This window comes from Scedosporium apiospermum, assembly GCF_000732125.1.
Source record: "Scedosporium apiospermum strain IHEM 14462 chromosome Unknown SEQ_SAPIO_0100, whole genome shotgun sequence".
In the NCBI taxonomy this organism is placed as follows: domain Eukaryota; kingdom Fungi; phylum Ascomycota; class Sordariomycetes; order Microascales; family Microascaceae; genus Scedosporium; species Scedosporium apiospermum.
Window position 1 is genome coordinate 286,552 of NW_015971801.1, and position 19,983 is coordinate 306,534.

Here is a 19,983-nt window from a genome sequence, read left to right on the forward strand (position 1 = left end):
TCTGATGGGTTAGGAACACACTCTACTTCGTACCGGGAGGTACTTCGTCGGGTGTGGGGCACGAGTAATCCTAGCGATTGGTAATGAAAGTGATACTAGTAAAGATAAGATAAGCGAACTTATCAGACCCGGAACCGAAGCCGGCTTCCGTCGAGAGGGGAACAAGGAGGCAAGCTGACGAGAAACACGGGCTTCGTCCTGCTACAACCTTCAGTCCCCCGTCCCCGCGAAGACCAAAATTGAGATAACGATTATCACCAGATTCTCAATCCGGTTACCCACCCCACCCCCTCAACCCTTATGTATGAGGAGCCGCCGCTGGAACCGAATGGGCGCAAGTATCGCTCGAAGAAGCAGAGACCATGCGACCTCTGCCGCTCCCGAAAGATCCAGTGCAAGCTGCAAGGCAACTGGACTGCCTGCGAACTATGCCAGAGACTGCGTCGTCAGTGTACCTTCGTCATCGGCCCTCTCCAGAGGAAGAAACGGCCCCGCAGCGATGATATGAACAATTTGATGACGGAATCGAGTCAAGCGGCAGGCGGGATGCGGCTGGGATCGAGGTATTTGCCTAGCGGTCGCGATGTCGATGGCGTCACGAATTTGGACATGGACGTGGATATTAATGCCGATAACACCTGGTTGCCCCAAGGAGATCGCCAAGGCTCTTCAAATTCTCAGGAGATACATGGACTGCGGGCCGATTGGTTTTCGGCGGGGAACCTGTTTGGTGAGGTCCTCTGAGCACCGCGGGCTTGCTTCTCGACTGACATTGTGGTGTTTGTTAGGGAGGACTCCCGGTGATAACGGGCAAGCTTTTCCTGAAACACAATATGAGCCTGATAGCGCGTTCATACTCGACGTCGTCCCACAAATGAGCACCATTATGGTGCGTGGGCCGTCACCGAGAACAGCTCTTGCCACGTCCCCGAGCGAATCTACGTCGAGCATTTCTGGTGCGCCCGGACAAGAAGACCCTTACCTTGCTCAAACAACGGCGGAAGGAGGACCATCTCGCAACGGCATTCCACAAAATCTAGGTCTCCCTGCTGCTGATACGCTCCGTGAGCGACGCAGTGCACAGCATGCTTTGGACTGGCCGCCCGAATTCTCGCTGGAGTCCAGGAAAGGATACTCCAACCAGCTGGTTGGTTTATCTGGCGAGTCGGACCCATTTCTCCTTCGACACTATCGATATGACGCGACCGATACCTACCGGATGTTACGCCTTGATTTTCGGAAAGTATCAGACGATACGAAGGCACCGGGTCTGGCTTCAAACTCATCTAGAGACAACCTAGATCCGTCCACCGCCCACAACTCGATACATTTCATGATGTGCGACGAAATTATATGGAAGGATGAAGTCAAAGCTACGGAAAGACTATTGGCAGGAAGCGAGGGTACAGAGGCCGCGGACATGGCACTTCTCAACGAAATAGTGACCCCGGATTTGGGGGTTCGGTTGCTCAAGCTGTAGGTCGGACTCGCTCGTATAAGTATTTTTAATAACTCTTCGGCTTTTACTAAACATTGTCCCCGAGATTAGATACTCCCAATTTGTCCATCCCCGGTACCCTGTGCTCTCGCTTGGCGAGTTGACGCACATGGCCAAGTCCGACGGCAGCTCGTCTCTCCCCGTAGGTATTCGAAGCGCTGTATATGCCCTAGCTGCGCCATTCAGCTTTCTGGATGACGAGCTTAGCGTGTCAAAGGGTTATTGGGAGGTACCCACAGAGAACCTATGGGCTATTGCGCACCGCAGCTTTCACCGCGCGACCTGTTCGTCTCACATATCCTCCCTGCAGCTCTGCCTGCTTCTCCTCCAGATGCCTCCCCAAAGCTTCGTGGTCGCGGAGCCTCCCAAGTTTTGGGCGCTGTCTTGTTCCGCCGTGGCTATTGCAGAGAATCTGGGCATAAACATAGACCCTTTGAATTGGCGGATTCCTCGAGAACAGGTGATGCTTCGGAGAAGGCTTTGGTGGCTGACCTACGTTGTGCACACTTGGCACGCCATCGTCTACGGCCGGCCGTCGCACATCACCGACACGAATTGGTGTGTTTCAAAGCTTACAGCAGACGATTTTGAGAAGGGTGAAAACGAAGGACCAGAGCTTCAAACCTCTATCCTACGGCAGATTTCCATCTGTATGGCGCAATGTGAACTCGGGATAATTGCTGCAGATGTTCTGAAGGAATTCTAGTAAGTGGCACCACACCACCCTCGCAGCAAAAGAAGGGGGAGGAGGGGGTTTGATTTATCCTCAACAACATGTCGCAGGCAAACATAGCTGCTAACCAGTATATGTCTTGTCTTGCCAGCAGCTCGCTTAGGGCTCACTGGGAATCGCCGACGCTCGACGCGCTCCTGACACGGGCCCAACCCCTCCGAACCCGGATCGAGAGTTGGAGGCAAACGCTTCCCTTGCTGGCGACTCCTGTTTCCGAGTTGAGCGAGGATGGTCTCGACGATGGCGCTGCCTTGCGTCTATCGCATCTCACGTTGGAAATTCTTATTTTTCGCGCGCTGCTCCGGCCCCTTTATTACGATGCCGCTCTCTGTAGAGATGATTGCCGAGAACCGATCTCGACAATTTTCGAGAATTGTTACGTCTGTGCTAATGTGGCAACGGAAATTGTCTCATCTCTTAAGGCTAGGCATTTCGCGAGCTTCTGGCCGCCTTGTAAGTCGACTTCTTGGTGCCCACTTCAGAGGTCAAATCCCCCAATATTTTTTTTTTGACGCAAAGTTAACAACGCTCCTGCAGATACTCGGTTTCAGCTATGTTATGTTGCGACCTTCATCTTGTTAAACTTGGCCCAATCTTCCACACTGGAAATGGCTATACGAAACAGGGCTTTACTAAACAAGTGGAGAGACACTCTACGCAGTCTAGCCAGAGCATGGCCACTTGCTCGACTGGCGACCATGAGACTGGACGCCATCTTCTGGAAGGGCGTAGACTCGGTGGTCTATGGAACGGGCCCAATTAGCCCCGCTATGAGGCTTCTCAAAGATTCGGGGCCTGGCGCTCTTTGCGAAGAGTAACCGGACATAGTGTTCGAGCGTGCGAAGCCGCCTCGAGCTCTATGGCGCCTCCTCGGGATCGCACTGAGTCATCTATGAACACGGATTAATAAGTATTGACACAATATATACCTTCCCAGGAGTTCTTAAAAGGTGAGTTATTGCCTATTCTTCCTCATAGGAGTTCTTACTATGACATCAAAAATATAGTGATACTAAAGTAAACTGCAATGCCAGGGGAAGCCTAATCAAGCAAGGGAAAAGAAATTGTTATTAACATGTACTGTAAACTGCTGCCTCTATATTTTCGTTCACCGTTCGGTCTAGACGGTCTATCCTTTCCTGAGATCCCATTATAGAGTATCAGCTACGAGCGGCGTCATACCTTACGACCGCACCCAGTAACACCTGAGCCCCAACCACACAGTCCTCGGGGCTGCAATATTCGTCCGGAGTATGGCTCAGACCATTCCTCGTCGGTGAGAAAATCATAGCTGTGGGACAGACCTTGCTCACTTGACAGCTGTCATGACTAGCACCGCTCACCATGTGCCTCCACAGTTTGCGGCCGCTGTCCGAAGAACCGCCTGGTAGCCGCGCGCACACCTCATCTGCCGCCTCCTCCACCACCGCGATGCAGTCCTTGTGAAAGGCTGTGGCAGCGTTATCCGTGAGAGCCTTCCAGTGAACTTGGACACCCCGCCCCGAGTCCTTGGAGGCAATTGTGTCGAACTTCTCGCGGAGCGCTGCGACCATCTCGGCCAGCGTCTCATTGCTGGGGTGGCGGATGTCTAGGGAGAATTTCGTAGTGTGCGCCACGGTGTTTACGCTCCCCGGAAGACCGTTGATGATGCCCGTGGTGATAAGGCCCTCAAAGGACTTAGCAACCTGGTTAGATGCCACAATCATCTTAGCCGCAGCCAAGAGTGAATCTCTCCGGGCGGCGAGCGGAGTTGTTCCCGCGTGCCCATCCCTCCCTTTGACCTCAACCTCGTACCAGCGGTAGGCCTGTGCGCCTGTGACGACGCCGACCTTGCGCTCCTCATCCTCGAGGATAGGGCCTTGTTCTATGTGCAGCTCGAAGTGCGCGGCCATGGTCTGGGCCTCATGCGATGCCGAGATGTCACCGAGGAAGCCGATGCGTTCGAGTTCTTGTCTAACAGTGCGAGGGGTCGATCCGTTTTGCGGAGGGGTCACTTCTGTGCAGTTCCAGGCTGTTTCAAGCGGGATGGCTCCAGACCAGACGGCAGAGGCCATGGTGATTATCGGGAAGCGAGCGCCTTCCTCACTAGCAAGACCAGGAATTGTTATTAGTACTAGTGATCAATTCCGCGCGCCTCTGGCTATTGAAAAGAGAGGAAAAACTTGAAAAGATAGGAAGGGAAACGAACTTTGTCCAATTCACAAGCCCCACAGGGCCTTCTGTCTCGTACTTGTTCTCGTGTAGTGTTCTCAAGACCTCAAGGGCCGCCATGACGCCCAGGATACCGTCATACCTGCCTCCCGTAGGCTGCGTGTCAAGATGCGACCCCATCATAATGGGCGCCATGGTCTTGGATTTACCCCGCCTTATCGCGAAAATATTGCCCATCTGGTCGACGGTAACGGTGCAGCCGATAGCCCGTACTTCGTCTATAAGCCATTTGCGGACCGCTTTGTCGTCGTCGTTTAGGGAGAGACGGCCCATTCCGGTCTCGGTCGGGTGACTATAGAACTCACATGGCGCAGATTGCTGTGATCAGGCTCCGGCTTTTCATAAAGTAAAACTAGAAAGAAGAATATACATCATCGGAAGGGTTGGGGGCTTTGTATTCTTTCTCCTCATAGGAGTGTTTTTAACTTACTCTCCATACGGATGAGCTTTGCCGAATTCGCACGTCGAATGGATCGATTCCATCAACCTAGAGCCGTTGACTCGCAGTGTCAGGTCCCGAAAGGCAGACTTCGTCGCGGGCGTGGCTGCAGCGGGGACGGTCATTGTATGGACGGAGGATGGCATCGTAGTGGAAACAAAGGGGGTAACCGTGCAGGTGAGTGTGCGATGAAGATGGGGAATTATACTTTGTAAAGGGGCAAGAGTGCATTTTCTACCGTGTATTAGAGAGAGAATGCTACGTCTCATGATGGTTTCATCTCATAAGTCACGGGCGAGGAAATTGGCAGGGAGACTTGGTCTGGCCGGGAGTTTGGCCGGTTTTGCCTTTGGGCTGCCTAATAATCATTGGCGGGCACTAAGCTCATACAAGGAGGCATCAAATGGGTAAAAGGCGGGCATCATCAGGCGCCAGTGAACCAGAAGCTCTAATTTTTTGTTACAAAAACTAGATTGAGGCGCACGCATTGCATCTAATCAACGATAGCCGTTTCCAAATTTGGGAGCAATTGTCGTCAGAGATTGGACATGTTTTACCAAGGTACTTTCAGCTCCATTACGCGGACATATACGGGTATATGCATGAAGACGGGAGTGTGCGTCGGGTGATAGTAACGGCCGGTGGCCGGTGGCCGACGGGCGACGGGCGATGGGCGACGGGCGACGGGCGATGGGCGACGACCCTGGGCTGGGCGTTGCAATTGGAACGGTGGGATTGGTGGGCAAGCATTCGTGACGGGGAACTCAAGGTGGGGTACTTACGCCGGCCAACACGGCCGTCTCTCGGGGGTTTCGGCGGCCCTTCTTGCATCAGCTCCATATCTTATGTACAGAGCCGATACGTTGTATCATCGCCCAATTTCATATCGCATTACTTCCCACTCTAGAGCCAGAGTTACTGTGATTTAGAATTCCGTGCTGCAAGAATTGGCTTCCACTCCGTTGGTAACCGCATATCGTGTAGGGCCTGCGATCAAGCGAAACACAATACATGATGAGTAGGATAATCCTCAATAGAAGCGGCCCTCTCAAGATTCTCGTCATAAGTTAGGTCTACAATACAAAAGTAGCATAGTGATGGTCAATTCAACTTTGTTAGGCTTCATCTTACCAGCCCGAGAATGTCTCGAGAAATTGGATCTAGCTCACAGAGGCAACTGCATTAAAGTGACTGAATCATTTCGACTATATGGTGAAAGTCGTGTTGACAAGGAGTCTCAAAGGTGTTGAGAACTTAATTCCTCAATACTATAGCCTCTTGGCCAGCGATTGTAATAGTCCAAAAAAGTAATAATTTCATCGTATTATGTATTTATCACACTGACGGCCTCTCCTCATTGCCAGCCTGTAAAACACTCATGCAATCCAACCTAATCTCGCTCTTTCCTTAATCCTCACTAAGCAGCTGCTCTCGCCTTCTGCTGCACGGCCAACCATGCCTGAGCAATCTGCTCCCCAGTGCAAAACTCCACCGACTCGCCGAACCCTTTCAACCACCCGATGAACCGATCGACCATGCCGGTGATATGGGCCAAGCCGCTGGTGTCCGGGTGAACCAGGATCGGGAAAATGAAGTCGGCTGACTCATCGCCCTCATTCGGGTTCTCCCACAGCCACATGAACTTGTCCTTCCACATCTGCTCCACTACGCGCGTGGACACGTAGCCCATGCTGTTGGCCAGATGGGGCAGGTACTGCAGTGGCATCATGTCTTCGTTGTACCAGCCGCAGGGAAGTTCAACCAGCGGATGAACACCGTCCTCTGGGTATCTCTGAGACGCGATGGGAGAGGGCTTGAGCCAGGATGAGGCCGGCTGGGACCAGTCAATGGGTTCGATCGGAGGGTCATTAGGTGTAAAGTAGGGCTGGGAGTCGTGGTGCATGAGCGACGAGTCGTAGAGGAAGCCGTACTCGCGGAGGAGCTTGATCGTTGTTTCGCGGATGGTATACATTGGAGCGCGGTAACCGCGAGGTTTTTTGCCCACCAGCTTCGTGGCGACGTCAATGCTGAGCACATTGTGGTTAGCCGTACTGAAGCCGTTTTTTCAGCGATTGGAGGGAAAAGATAGGACAAGACTTACCACTTTAGGAGGACCTCACGTTCTTGCTCCTCAGTCATTTGGGCAATACCCTCGTGGGCGTACCCGTGGAGGCCGATCTCAGCGCCCGACTCCAACACGGCGCGCGCGGCCTCCGGGAATGTCTCTGTGGTATGGCCTGGAATGTACCAGGTGACCTTATCCGCCACGCCGTTTTTATTGAACACGCTCAGTAGGCGGTAAACGCCCACCTGGCCGGCGAAGATGCCCGACGAGTAGTCGGCCATGTTGTTGTCGGCGTGGCAGCCCGTGCCTAGCCAGTGTGACACGGCGTCGAAGTCAACGGAGAGGGCTACTTTTACGCGCCGCGTCCTGGGGCGAAACACGGCTGGCACAGCCAAGGTCTGCTCTTCTTGCTGCTCACCGGCGCCGAGAACCCGGTACTCGCAATCGGTGGGCATCCCCGCGTTAACCGGGGCCATGTCCTGAGGACAGGCGCTCATGACTATGACCAAGGGCGCCTCGGCGCGAAAGATGACATACTGGCCCGCCTCGCTGGTGGGAGGGCGGATGTCCAGGCCACCATGGTGATCGATTGCGACGTTCATGAAGAGGTTGAGCGGGTCGGGGACCCAGTCGTGGGCGATGTGGAAATCCGGGAAGTTGTCCTTGAGCGCCTTGTGCATGTTGTCGGTGCAGTTGTCGTGGTAGCCTTCGAAGCCTTGCATGCGATACCTCTCGGCGTCGCAAGCGGACCAGATCATGTCGTGCACGCCGCGCGTGGTGTCCTCGGTCAGGGTGAGAATGGGCTTCCGCCGCGTGCTGTACAGCTTGTCGCCGCGAGACAAGGACACCTTGAGGAGAATGGTGCGGCAGTGCACCATAGAGAGGAAGTCATTGGGGTCGGCGGGGTTAAAGGCCCAGAAATCGAGGACCTGCTTGCCATAGGTGTTGATGATTTTAATTTCTTGGCCCTTTTGGACCAAGAAAGCCACAGACTTTCGCGCTGGTATGACGGGCATTTTTTCGATTTTGGGTGACGAATGCACGAAGTCCGGGGATAGTACTGGCGCACTTTATTCCGTATGGTTATTCGTTTTCTGCTTTATTCTTTTCTTGGTCAACCGCAGTTGCTGTTTCAAGAGAAGGGTTCGAGGAGGAATGAGCGCGGGGAGACGACTGCAATAAACTGCACATCGCAAGGTAAAAATAATATATTGGTTATCAATCGATCGAGGAGACTACACTGGGGGCATCTACCACGCCGGAAAAGGAATACGTACATCTCAGCACATCGAATCGGCCGATAGCTTGCCCGTTCGGCCAACACTGCCGGGGGCCAAATGGCTGCGAAAAGGGATTTAGCCCATTGCTTGATTAGCGTTATCAATTCTTCCCTCTATCGATAACCGATAAACCATCGTCATATATGCTCAGATTCGGTTACATACGGAGCCTGCGCAAGAACACTAAGACACGAATGTTCTGGTTAAGGATTCTGCCGACTTCGATAAACCCATGCGATGCGTAGATGGCTTTTGCTTCATATCCTTTGCCTTCTTTTCCCTTTCTTTAAACCTTTCTTTTCCCCCTCGTTTCAGCTCTCATTTATTTCCACCTTATATTTCCGTGGCTATTCTTCGCAGTTGCTAGGAGGGGGGATCTATTTCAAGAGGCCCTCAAATCGAGCTGGCCATAGTCAAGGGAAATCATTGCTGAATGAATCAGGTTTATATTACAGTAGATTAAAAAAAAAAAAAAGCTTTATGCTATCATCTATATCTAACTATCGTGAAACCTTCTGACGATCTACCTTGTGAACACAGCGAACCGGATAACTATGCCTTATGTCCGTTTACTCCCTTCTTCCCGGACAACTTGAGCACATGAGAGAAATACTCCTTGAGCCAAAGTCCCTCTAATGGCCCCGCGCTTCCAAGAAGCCCGTCAGGTCGAAGCACGAGAATGCCGCCCTTGTCCGCTTCGATGCCAAACTTCCCATGCGCCATGTTGGTGGGGTCATAATACGTGTCACCAAATGGCTTCATGCCAATGGCCTCGTATGGCGAGCACTCAACCGACAGCGTCAACGTTACCCACCCCACAGCCTCATGGTCCTTAAGCTCGGGCACCTCGGCTCTTATATACTGGTCCAAGCTGAGAACCATCGGCCGCGTGGACTCGATGTTGCCCGTGCATACCACCACCCAGAATTTACCAACATTGCGCGTGACCCGCTGGAACCTTATCTTTTGGTTCGTGCCGGGCATCGTGAGCTCCACGTCAGGCGGCCGCGCGCCCGGGACAACGTGCAGTCCCATTGGTGATGGCTGGTTGTTCACCACGTTCGCCGGATACGAGATGCCCAGCCCCGTGTTAAAGGAAGCGGCCTGCTCAAAAATCTCGCCGAGCATCAGGTACGGGTCCTCCGTGGTGTCTCCCTGGTACCAAACGGGCCACTTGCGAGACATGAGCGTCGCGATATCGCGGTCGTAGTCGATGAGCTTCTGCACCGCCGTCATGCGCTCGGGGGAGTAAGTTGTGAGCACAGAGTCTTGTGTGATGCCCCGTATCTGAAGGGCAAGCTTCCAGCCGAGATTCACGGCGTCGTGGATACCAGTATTGAGACCCTGCGCGGCGCCGCTGCTGTGAGTGTGAGCCGCGTCGCCACAGAGGAAGATGCGGTCCTTGGCCGAAAATCCACGGGCAATGCGCTGACCGATAGTATATAGCGTCCACCAGTGAACTTCTTTGAACTTTACTTTGAACGGCTTCATACACTCAATGGCCTCCTTCACCGCCACCTCCTCAGTCACGCCCCCCGGATACTTGGCGGCAATCTCAGGCGTATAAGCGTAGCCGATGCGCGTGGCTCCGTAGTCGAGGGGGGCCCAAAGGACGTTTCCGTGCGTCTGGCTTTCGATGGCACTATTTTTCCCCTTATCAGTTACAAATCCAATGAAACCGATTTTTAAAACATGTACACGGGCTACTTACCCATACGAGCGGTTGAGTGGCATGTCTGTCTCCACGAGACCGTCGATACGAATCCACTGGTCCTCCGTCGTGTCGCCGTCGAAGGGGATACCGGCGTGTCCGCGAACAAAACTGCGCCCGCCGTCTGCGCCGATGAGGTATTTGCTCTTCAGATGGAACGTCCTCCCGGTTCGCTTGTCTGTAAATACAGATGTTACAGCATGCGAGTCTAGCGGTGCCGACTCGTCCACTTGAAAGTCGATGCACTGGATTGCCTGATAATAAGACGCTCCTATTGACTCAAGCTTTTCTCGGAATATGGCTTCCGTGTACATCTGGCGTAGCACCAGTACGAAGTCGTAGGTGGTGTCCTTGATATTTTCCATGAACGTCCACACACGACCGGGCATCCTGCAGGCCAACAGTTAGGTTCGTTGTATGTGTAACGAAATCGGGGGGCTCAGGGGAAAAAGAATGGCCAAGGAACACGTACACTCTCTCTCCATCCTTGTACGTCACACTCGTTCGGCAGGCGAATCCGAGCTGCAGCATCGGCTCGATGAGGTCGAGTTGGTCGAGCTGTTCCGTCGTCCGCGGAAACAGCGCGATGGCGCGGCCGTAGGCGTCTTGGGTCTCCTTTTCATACTGCTCGACCACGCAGGCTCTAACACCAAAGCGCCGTAGCTGGTATGCCATGAGCAAGCCGACGGGGCCTCCGCCGACGATGACGACATCATACTCGGCAGTTTCACTGTCCGGTGCCATCTTTTGATTGTGTATATCAAGATTTTATTGAATGTATTCGTTCCGTCTTCTCGAGTGAAACATGCCAGTGTTTTTAAGCAGCATCTCGATTCAAGGAGTTGTTGAAGGGGTCGGGGTGAGTTGGTTTCTTTATAATGATTGTGTTTTGTGACCCCTATGAAACCTATGACCTCGGCGGGCGACAATGGGAAAGAGCAAAAGCGGAGCTAGAGGTTGTCGTAGGATAAATCAGACGATCCGAGACATGTGGCAGCGAAACCGTAAGCCACATTTCCCGTCACCCGGCGTATGGAGTGGGCGCCGGGTATGGCGACGGGGATGGTGACGGGGTAGTCCTCATACACCGTATTACGTAGGGCCCCTTATCGATAACACTGCACTTGGCACAAGAACGGATAAACTCGGACGACATAATTTTTCCACTTTTTCTTGACAATGATTACAGCTCCTCTCTTTTGCATTGTAGTCCTCGAGCGAATATCAAACTCTGTCTGTGGAACTTCTCCTGGCTGTGTAACTCTACGGCTATAGCCCTGGTGTCGGCCTGCCAGAGATAATAGCGAACTGTCGTTCGCCGCGTCTGCTTTGGCCGTCGGGCGATAAGGATCGAATCAACACCACTGCCCGCCCACTGTCCCCACATCCGATCCCGACCGGGAATATCACTTGGCCGAAATGTTATAACCTTTACCCAGAATGGAAAGGACTCCATCGCTCAAGGGTCCGGGGTTTGATAAGGCGGTAGCCTCCCTTATCGTACTTCCACATTGGCAGATAAGATCTTTACATTTCTTGCTAGAACCCGGCTCTGTTGCTCTATTGGCCTGGTTTTCTGCCCACTCATGCCCCCAAAGTAGGCATGCACGAAGATCAATTATAGCGGAGTCGTGCAAACCGTAATTACCCTTGCACAGCTATCACTTATGGGTTGCCAGCCCCAGGTCTGTCAGGCTCCCACCTTCGCCCCGCAGCCTCGGTCTGTCATGGATCTAAACCCCGACCGTTTATCTGATAAACCAAATGCAACCACGCCAACTGCCGATCAGGCCTAGTGCCCTACTTGCTGATACGCCTTTGAAATTCAATTCCGAGGATTACGACGTGGATAGAGTCCAGGAACTTCTTCTTAATGGCGCCTAATCTTCGTCGCTCACTTGCCGACCTTGGGCCTGTTGTTGCATACATCTTCAGCATCAGAAGAACAAGAAAATATTCGCTCAAGATCCTCACACGATGACTGCCGAGCACCTCAAAGAAAAAGACACTAGCAAGAGCCCGGTGGCCGCCAGTATCGCCATGGAGTCCACCGCCATTGACCCCGTGATCCACAAGCGAGCAATGCTGAAGTTCGACACAGTCGTGCTCGGGTGCTTTGGAATCATGTACCTCCTGGCCAACCTGGACAGGAATAACCTGGTAAGCTTCGCATGTTCTGTCTCTCATTCTTGTGTTAGAACAGCCAAAATCTGACACCCTACATGTATTCAGGGAAACACAAATATCATGGGCCTACCCGAGGACCTCAATCTCAAAGGCAACGAGTTCGGCAATGCTGTGACACTCTTCTTCGCCACCTATGTCGCCTTCGAGGCCCCCTGCTCCATCGCCCTCAAGGTTGTTGGACCAAAGAACCTGCTCTCGTTCTGCATGCTCGGTTGGGGCGCCACCTGCCTCGGCATGGCTTTCATCAAGAACGCGTCACAGCTTTACGCCTGCCGACTGCTCATTGGCTTTTTCGAAGCCGGCTTGATTCCTTGCATCAATGCCTACATCGGCATGGTCTACTTGTCATCAGAGATGTCCCTCCGCTCCGCCATAATGTACGGGTTCAGCGCACTAGCCGGCGCCGTCGGCGGCTTGCTGGCGTCCGCCGTCTCTAACGTGAACGCTGGCGGGCTCCCATCGTGGTCATGGCTCTTCATCATTGAAGGCATTATAACGGTTGCCCTAGTGCCGGTCCTCTACTTCGTGTTTCCCAAAGACCCTGCCACCGCCTGGTTTCTCAACGAAGAGGAGCGCAATGTTATGCGCCTGCGCTTCGAAATGAACCCTCATCTAGCCATCGGGGAAGAGTTCTCGTGGGCCAAGGTCCTCAGCGCTTTCAAGGACCCCAAGATGTATTTGCATGCCGTTCTCGAGTTCTCACTCACGCTGTCGCTCTTTAGCTTCATGACATTCTTGCCCGCCATCATCAGGGGTCTGGGGTATACCAGCGTCCACGCCCAGCTGCTGACGGTTCCCGTGTACGTCTGGGCGACCATGGCGTACATCATCATCGCCCTCCTGTCGGACCGCATCGGCTGGCGCGGACCCTTCATTTTGATGGCGTGCTTGTTCCTTATCATAGGATACGCCATGAACCTAAGTACGACCTCTCTCGGAGCCCGTTACGCGGCCGTATTCGTCCTTGGAGCTGGCGTCTATACTACGGTAAGTACCAGTATCTTTCTGTCTATCTTCTTCTTCAGTTCCTCCGGAAAGAACATGGCAGCTAATGAGAAAATCATAGGCCGGTCTTTCCATCGTCTGGCTCAACAGCAATTTCGCCGGCCACTTCAAGCGTGCCACGGCTCTCGGTGTCGTCTTTAGTGTTGGAAACTCGTCAGGAATCGTTGTCGGTCAGATCTTCACCGCCCAAACCGCACCGCGCTACCTCTACGGGACCCGCATCACCGTCGGATTCGTAGGGCTCGGCATTGCCCTGGTTATCATCAACATGCTTGCCCTACGGTGGGTGAACAAGCAGCGTGAAAAGAGACTCGAGGCGAGCGATCAGGGTTCTTCAGAGGAATCACATGCTGAGAAGGAGATTAGTGATTGGGATGACACATTCAAGTATAATTTGTAGGTGCTAGGGGTGGGGACTGCCGGAACCAAGAAATATTGAAGTTTAAGCGTTATCAGGATCGTGGAGAAGATTGGATAGCCTGGTTGTTTAAGGCTGCCATCATGGAAGATGCTGTATGGATGCCTGTATGAGAGGGGAGAATGTCCCTTGATAGTCTAATCGGTCAGTCATGACGTAGCTTAAGGTCTTCAGGAATGTGCTTTGGGTGTTGGGTGATGTAGAAGGGAAGGTGGAGGAGCAAAATATGACAAGAGAATCTCTTCTAGGGACGTTGATTTCTACCTGGTGGTAGGCCTGATGGGGGTTTCCTATTGAGGCTCTTCAGGTTATGAATAGGCTGCTCTGTGAATCATTGCGACTCACCTCTACTTCATATAGACCATACAATGCCAGGCCAGCTATGTACCGAACATAGACGTCACGATCTTTCCAACACTAATTCAAGAACGAATATTCATATTGAAATGCAAACTCCCAACTAGAAAAACCCCAAAGTCAAAACTCTCCAAAGGTTGCACGATTCCCTGATTCCGTCAATCTTGGCCAATCCTTGATCCCAGGATGGTTCCCCTTTGTTCTCGGTATTCCTAACCTTTTCCAAGCCTAATACCACTCTTGTTGCTGTCTTAGTTGACCCGCTTAAGCGCCGGGGGCCTTGGGCTTGGGGGGGCTAGGAGGGGGAGGAGGGGTGGGAGGCTTGTACGGAGGAGGAGGAGGCGAGTAGGGAGGAGGAGGAGTAGCCTCTGTAGCTGTGGTTAGAAGAATACCATATAAAGGAGCTATCGAGTGCCCGAGATAAGAGAGAGAGAGAGGGGGCTATGGAAGAAAAGGGTAGAGCAAAGAGCGCTGGACTCGAAACTTACCACGGCATCGGCAGTTATCGTGGCAGACGGGATGACCGCAGTCGGGCTGCAGCGAGTCGCCGGGGCAGTCGCAGTCCCGCTTGCAAGTGGCGAGGTTGGCCGGGGCGTCGCAGACGAGGACGGTGATGCCGTGGTTCTCGTCGAACCGCGGGTGCATGATGGCGGGGGATGCCATACTGAAGCCCAAAAGGGCAGCGGTGACGGCGGAGATGAAGGCGGTGGAGCGCATGTTTGTCGAGCTAGTGATGGCTTGTTGTTTTCTCGAGGAGAAGTGGTATTGAAGGCTTGGTAGTTGTGAGTAGTTGGTGGCTGTTGATGCTGTTGATTGTCTTGTTTTTGTTGTTGTTGATGATGATGATGAAAAAAAAAGGTCTGACCAACTGGGGAATTTCGAGTCCTATTTGTATTCTTTGAAATTGCTCAGATTTCATTGATCGATGAATATCAAGATTGCCCCGTTGCTCCATGATGGTGCTGTACTGGGAGACTCGCGACACTGCCATCTAGTGATGGTTCGTAGGAGTTCGTAGGAAGCATCACTCATGCGTTTCATTACTGCGTTTACTAAACATCAATCTCGATGAACTCGGATGGTTAGCTGTGGACACTGCCATATGATTGATTACTATTCAGCCAGTATCATCTGAAACGAGATACTGCATTCCTCACGAGTCACGGCGGTGTATGCTGGCCATGCACTTGTGTGAGGAGAACCGCCTTGCTGGTCTGCCTTGCTGGGTCCACCGAGGGATGAGGCCGTGGTACATCAAGAAATCAATTGATGACTTCTACTATTCCTACCGATACATCCGGCCGTATGAAACAAGGAAAGCAAAAAGTCAGCCGTCGTCAAGTGCCGTCGGTGGAGGGTATTACAGATATCTGATGCAGCATTGGAACATTGATCAATAGATGGATTAATCATTGATGGTCAGAACCAGCTGCGCCGCCTCTGTGGCGCCTCTGTGGCTCCTACTCATCCAGAGATTGGTTGATGTCCTGAAAATCCAGATGCTGTCTTCCTGCAGGAATCAGTAACACGCTCCTTTGTAACGTGGGGATCTCGGGTATAAGCCCGGCTGTGGGGATCTCGGGCATAAGCCTGGCTGTCTGTGTGTTTTACAGTAATGCAACAGTAATCCAACCCGCAAATCAAGTGGAGGCTAAAAATAGAAATACTGGAGCTTCTTCTGACGTCTCGTCTGGCTTGTTTACAAATGAAGCAAACCACCCCGCCACAAGTTTCATTCTCTCCTCTCCCCGCGACTGGGAATCGTCAATTGATCGTTATTTAAACCCTCGGAAACTCTCAATCAACAAGGTTCCGCGAGGGCCTTTTTACTCTATCCTTATTTCGCTATATCCTCTTGACTCTTTCTTCTTTGCCATCCCCAGAGACAGGGCATTCTTAACTACGATTTTGATAATATTTGGTTTAATCCAAATGGCTACCGCAACAGGCACCTCCGACCTTCCTCTCCCCTACCTCTACTCTCGCAAAACCGACAACAAAGGCCGCACATACTACGAGAACCACGCGACAGGGGGAACCACCTGGCTGCACCCCGTCAAACTCGCAGAGCTCCAAACCGCCAGGCTCGTCGCGCCGAGCACCTCGTCCGCGCCCTTTGTGGAACTTACCAAAGAGGAACAAGACGCCGGTTGGAAGGGCTTGTGTCCGGCCGCGGTAGCGCGAGGCCGCGAGGGCCGCGAAGGAGCGCCGCTTAGGAAAGTTTTGTCGGGAACGGTCGACGGGTTTACGCTGCCGGAGGAAGAAGAGTATACTTCGCGGGGCGTGATGCCGCCCTGGGTTGTAGAGGAGATGACAGTCGCGGCGGAGGGAGCGGAGCCGGAGCCGTATTGGGTGAATTACAGGACGGACTCCCAGAATCCGTCGCAGAGTCCCCTGGATATTTATGCTGCGAGGCAGAAACTTAAGGCTTTAAGAGCGGAATAGACGGGGGAGGGAGACAAGCAGGGTCAGTGATGAGATCACTTTATTAGGTGAACCGAAACAAAGTACAAGCCGAGCAAAGAAAAGTTAAGGGTCGTCGAGTAACATAACAGGGGTATGCTTTAGCATCTGAGTCGAACTTGGGTAAACGGCACCAGCAATCCTCGTCCCAGCCAAGAGCTAAAGCAGCGGGGATGTCCTCGGGAGTAGGGGAGACAAATCTGTGCCGCTTGAGACTCCGGAGGAAGATTCTGCTGTTCACGAGGCGCATGACCCAGCCGCCGGGAGTACGAAGAAGGAGAAAAGTCCCGGATATTTTTCTGAGGGGGATGTCCTCCTTCAAGGCAATAAGTCACTAGTAGTATTAACGGAGATTTATTTCCTTGGACTATTAATATAAGACAATTTATGCGTTATCTACAAGATACTAGAGTAAGCTGAAAAGTAAGGCAAGGTTACTAGATCATCCTATGAAAGGGGAACTTACGAGCTAGCGAAAGGCTGTCATGCTGACAGAGACATTAAATGCTGCATTACGGGGGAGCCGGTCTCCAGAGCGATATGGAAAGAGGGCAGATGGCTGACTTCTTCACTATCTCTCCCATTTCCGAAGAAAATATTCTAGAGTGACAGGCTACGCTCGAGGGCACGGCTGGGACACCGTACGAGGGCAGAGCTGCAAGCCTTCAACTTCACGATGCCATTGGCCAAGGCCATCGCCAGTCCACTGAAGCCGCCTGCACTACTTCCCGTCACAAAGTTCATCAAACTCCCGTGGTCGAGAGTCCCAGGTTGTTCATGGACTTTTACGAGCAGGAACTGGTCATGCTAGACATAACGGCTGCAGATATGCTTATAGGATCGGTCATACTAGGCCTCGATTGCAGAATATAAAGGATAGGCCTATTGCTAGTCTCTTACGCATAGGCTTTTGGCAAAATCTTCTTATTAGGTTAAGTTATACACTTCCAGGATATGAAACTACCCAAGCCGATAATGCCTTTTATCACCATGAAATTCACACTCGTATCTCTCCTGGCTGGAATTGCTGCAATCGGTTCAGCTCCCGTTGAGGCTTAAAGCTCTGGGTTCACTCTTAGAGTTCACAAGGAATAGTCGTGCTTACCATCAGGTGGCTGCTCTAGACAATGGTCCATCTGGGCCGTCAACTTGCAGACTGGATCCACCGGAACGAACAAGGCCACCGGCGTCGGGCACAGAGTCTACAACATGTACGGAGCGACAATCTTTAGCGCCCAGGTCTAGTGCTAGGGTGGCATTACTAAAAATTGCTCCCCTTACGGTATCGCCCATTTCAATTCCAGGTCGTGCCGAACGCTCTGCACTGCCAAGGGCGACCTAGCATCGACCAGCATCTGGTAGCTCTCCAATAAGACCTCGGCAGCCTTGCCTATGACCTGTTATGATTTGGGCAAGCTTGATAGGGTCGTTCGATACCTCGTCAAAGTCGAAAGAGAGGTTGTCTGGGCCCAAAGTGTTACGAGCTAGGACTCGAGAAGCTTCGCAGGCTTTATTATAAGGTGGTCTGTCAAAGGTAGGACATTGCCGGGCTGAGTAGATTATACCTTTCAGTGTATTCCTTGTCGGGGGCACCCGCCTGCTTTCTCGAGAATGGCATCCATCTGAATCGATGAGCAAAGGACATTTGTCGCTAGAAGCGGAAATTCTACTTTTGACTAGATGTAATATTCATGATAGACAAGGAGACAGGTAGTTTTGTTTACAGCAGCATAAGCCCCCCATCATTTTTATACCATGTGCTCTTTCCTTGGACATGAAATTTTGCTTGGGACGCCATGTGCAAATCACGGAGGTTTAGAAGCTTTTGAGTCGAAGTAGATCTGAAGGCAGGGTTTTGTAGGAGGCGTCGCGTGTTAAAAACATTCCATCACATGCGTCGCATCCGGTTACTTAGCTTCTGGCACTACTCTTACCACGATAAATGGATCAATTGATATTTCGTTCTGACAAACTTGACTTTGCAACGTGCATGATTCAGACTTCCATGAATTGCCATGTACTGGAGGACGGGTGGAGAAGGCGGCCAGCAGGGAGAAAAGATGGTCTCATCTCATCTTTGGTGTGTCTCAACTTTTCATTGTAGTCTGATGCTAAGCAGATCTGCAACAGCGTATTCACTTCATCCTCTCCTGGGAAGGTGGTTCGCTCGGCTTGCTGCCGGAGCGAGGTGTCTGGCTTTGAAGAATATATATTGGACTCTAACTGGATCTGGAAGCCCGAGAAAAGTCGGCTGTTGGGAGTGCAGATTAGTGACGAATAGTCCCTCCCGGCAAGCATTCCCAACCCGGTTAGCTGGCGAAAGGGCAATATCAAGCCGCTTTCTGCAACAGCAGCTGAGGCTCAATTAAAAAACAACCTAGTCTAAAAGTAGAATGTTACACACAGCAATTTATATTCTTTAAGCGAGCCCTCTCCCAAGGTCAAGCGAACATATAATACGAGGCCAGCTGCCTGGGTGTCTTCCACACCTTCCTCAACCGTCGGATACCAAAGCCTCTTGTTGCCGGGAGGCACCGCCGTGGTGGTATTTGAAGTCCTTGTGCATAAAACGGGATCTCCTTTGTATTTGAGCCCTAGATTGCGATTCGTTCGGCTTGTATTATAACCAGGCTCTTCATTCCGTGTATCAATGGCCATGCTCCCACAGAAATAGAAGCGAAATGAAGCCCTGTATAGTAGCTCACCACCATCAACTGCCACATACACCCTCTTGCAGATGAAAATCCTCGAGTATGCCTTTGAGTCTCGGAGAATAGTCAGTAAGCTGTGCCGTAACTCGTTCCATTGCCACTTCAATTTCTTGAATAGCGAACTATTGGCTGGGTTCTATTTTAAGTTTTAACGAATGGTTGGGGTGAAAAATCTAAATAAGCGAAGGTACATTATAGACATACTCTGGTCTTGACATGGCAAGTTTACAACCTCCGTAAGTTCTCTTCCGTCCTTTGTTCTCCAAGATTCTGTAAGCCCTTCAGTTTCGTCGTCTCCAACTTGCCCGGTAGGTGACGTGACGGTGACTTTCTATTTCTAGAATACAACATCGCTTGCATGAACTAACATAAACCACCCTCGGTATGAACTACAGGAAACTAAGTGCACTCGTTACTACGTAGAGTTGCAACGTACACCCAATCTCCAGGTCCCGCTGCAACGTCAATACACCAAAATACTGAGCTAAAGCATATTTATGGTGAAGAGACGCATCTTGTTCGGAGATGAGAGCGATGGCACCTTTGATAAAGGGCTAAATAATACTTCAGCGGTAGAGGATAGTCAGGAGATCGCCCAAACAAGGAGCTCAACTAATTAAACCCTCTCGTAGAGAGGAGAAGTAGCATCAGTGACACCAACGGACCGATTTAGTGATCAGTTGTGCACGGGAAGTAATATATCGGCATGACATTGTTACTCGATGATTGGAGGACCATCGTGAAGTCAGTTAAAGAATTCTCGTCGGGTTCAGTGCCAAAATATCAGTTGACCAAACGTACCTCTCGAAAGTCCCTCCCACGTTCGCCCTTCAGCTAGCCTGTTCTGCACCGATAGATGTGCCCCGAGAGGTGATATCCTCCCTCGCGTCGTTCTATTCTTAGAT

General features: G+C 51.9%; 6 protein-coding genes and 1 pseudogene across 6 annotated transcripts; 3 read left to right on the plus strand and 4 right to left on the minus strand.

Annotated features, from left to right (window-relative positions):
* Positions 1–300: 300 nt before the first annotated feature.
* Positions 301–3,049, plus strand: SAPIO_CDS6135 (uncharacterized protein; the record flags this gene model as incomplete). Its single annotated transcript, XM_016788317.1, has 5 exons — positions 301–730; positions 789–1,476; positions 1,550–2,203; positions 2,323–2,684; positions 2,898–3,049. 5 exons carry the CDS (start codon positions 301–303, stop codon positions 3,047–3,049), a joined length of 2,286 nt encoding a protein of 761 aa, XP_016642074.1.
* Positions 3,050–3,391: 342 nt separating this feature from the next.
* SAPIO_CDS6136 (putative Hydantoin utilization protein C) lies at positions 3,392–5,006 on the minus strand (the record flags this gene model as incomplete). The annotated part of the gene is made up of 3 exons (XM_016788318.1): positions 3,392–4,316; positions 4,462–4,734; positions 4,873–5,006. 3 exons carry the CDS (start codon positions 5,004–5,006, stop codon positions 3,392–3,394), a joined length of 1,332 nt encoding a protein of 443 aa, XP_016642075.1.
* Positions 5,007–6,298: 1,292 nt separating this feature from the next.
* SAPIO_CDS6137 (Uncharacterized protein) lies at positions 6,299–7,962 on the minus strand (the record flags this gene model as incomplete). Its single annotated transcript, XM_016788319.1, has 2 exons — positions 6,299–6,908; positions 6,983–7,962. 2 exons carry the CDS (start codon positions 7,960–7,962, stop codon positions 6,299–6,301), a joined length of 1,590 nt encoding a protein of 529 aa, XP_016642076.1.
* Positions 7,963–8,778: 816 nt separating this feature from the next.
* Positions 8,779–10,681, minus strand: SAPIO_CDS6138 (putative 2,4-dichlorophenol 6-monooxygenase; the record flags this gene model as incomplete). Its single annotated transcript, XM_016788320.1, has 3 exons — positions 8,779–9,868; positions 9,938–10,327; positions 10,410–10,681. 3 exons carry the CDS (start codon positions 10,679–10,681, stop codon positions 8,779–8,781), a joined length of 1,752 nt encoding a protein of 583 aa, XP_016642077.1.
* A 1,233-nt stretch (positions 10,682–11,914) lies between these two features.
* On the plus strand, positions 11,915–13,529 carry SAPIO_CDS6139 (Nicotinic acid plasma membrane transporter (Predicted); the record flags this gene model as incomplete). Its single annotated transcript, XM_016788321.1, has 3 exons — positions 11,915–12,097; positions 12,170–13,111; positions 13,191–13,529. The coding sequence occupies 3 exons, from the start codon at positions 11,915–11,917 to the stop codon at positions 13,527–13,529; spliced, it is 1,464 nt and encodes a 487-aa protein (XP_016642078.1).
* A 639-nt stretch (positions 13,530–14,168) lies between these two features.
* SAPIO_CDS6140 (uncharacterized protein) lies at positions 14,169–14,621 on the minus strand (the record flags this gene model as incomplete). The annotated part of the gene is made up of 2 exons (XM_016788322.1): positions 14,169–14,272; positions 14,393–14,621. The coding sequence occupies 2 exons, from the start codon at positions 14,619–14,621 to the stop codon at positions 14,169–14,171; spliced, it is 333 nt and encodes a 110-aa protein (XP_016642079.1).
* Positions 14,622–15,836: 1,215 nt separating this feature from the next.
* Positions 15,837–16,349, plus strand: SAPIO_CDS6141 (annotated as a pseudogene; the record flags this gene model as incomplete).
* Positions 16,350–19,983: the final 3,634 nt, after the last annotated feature.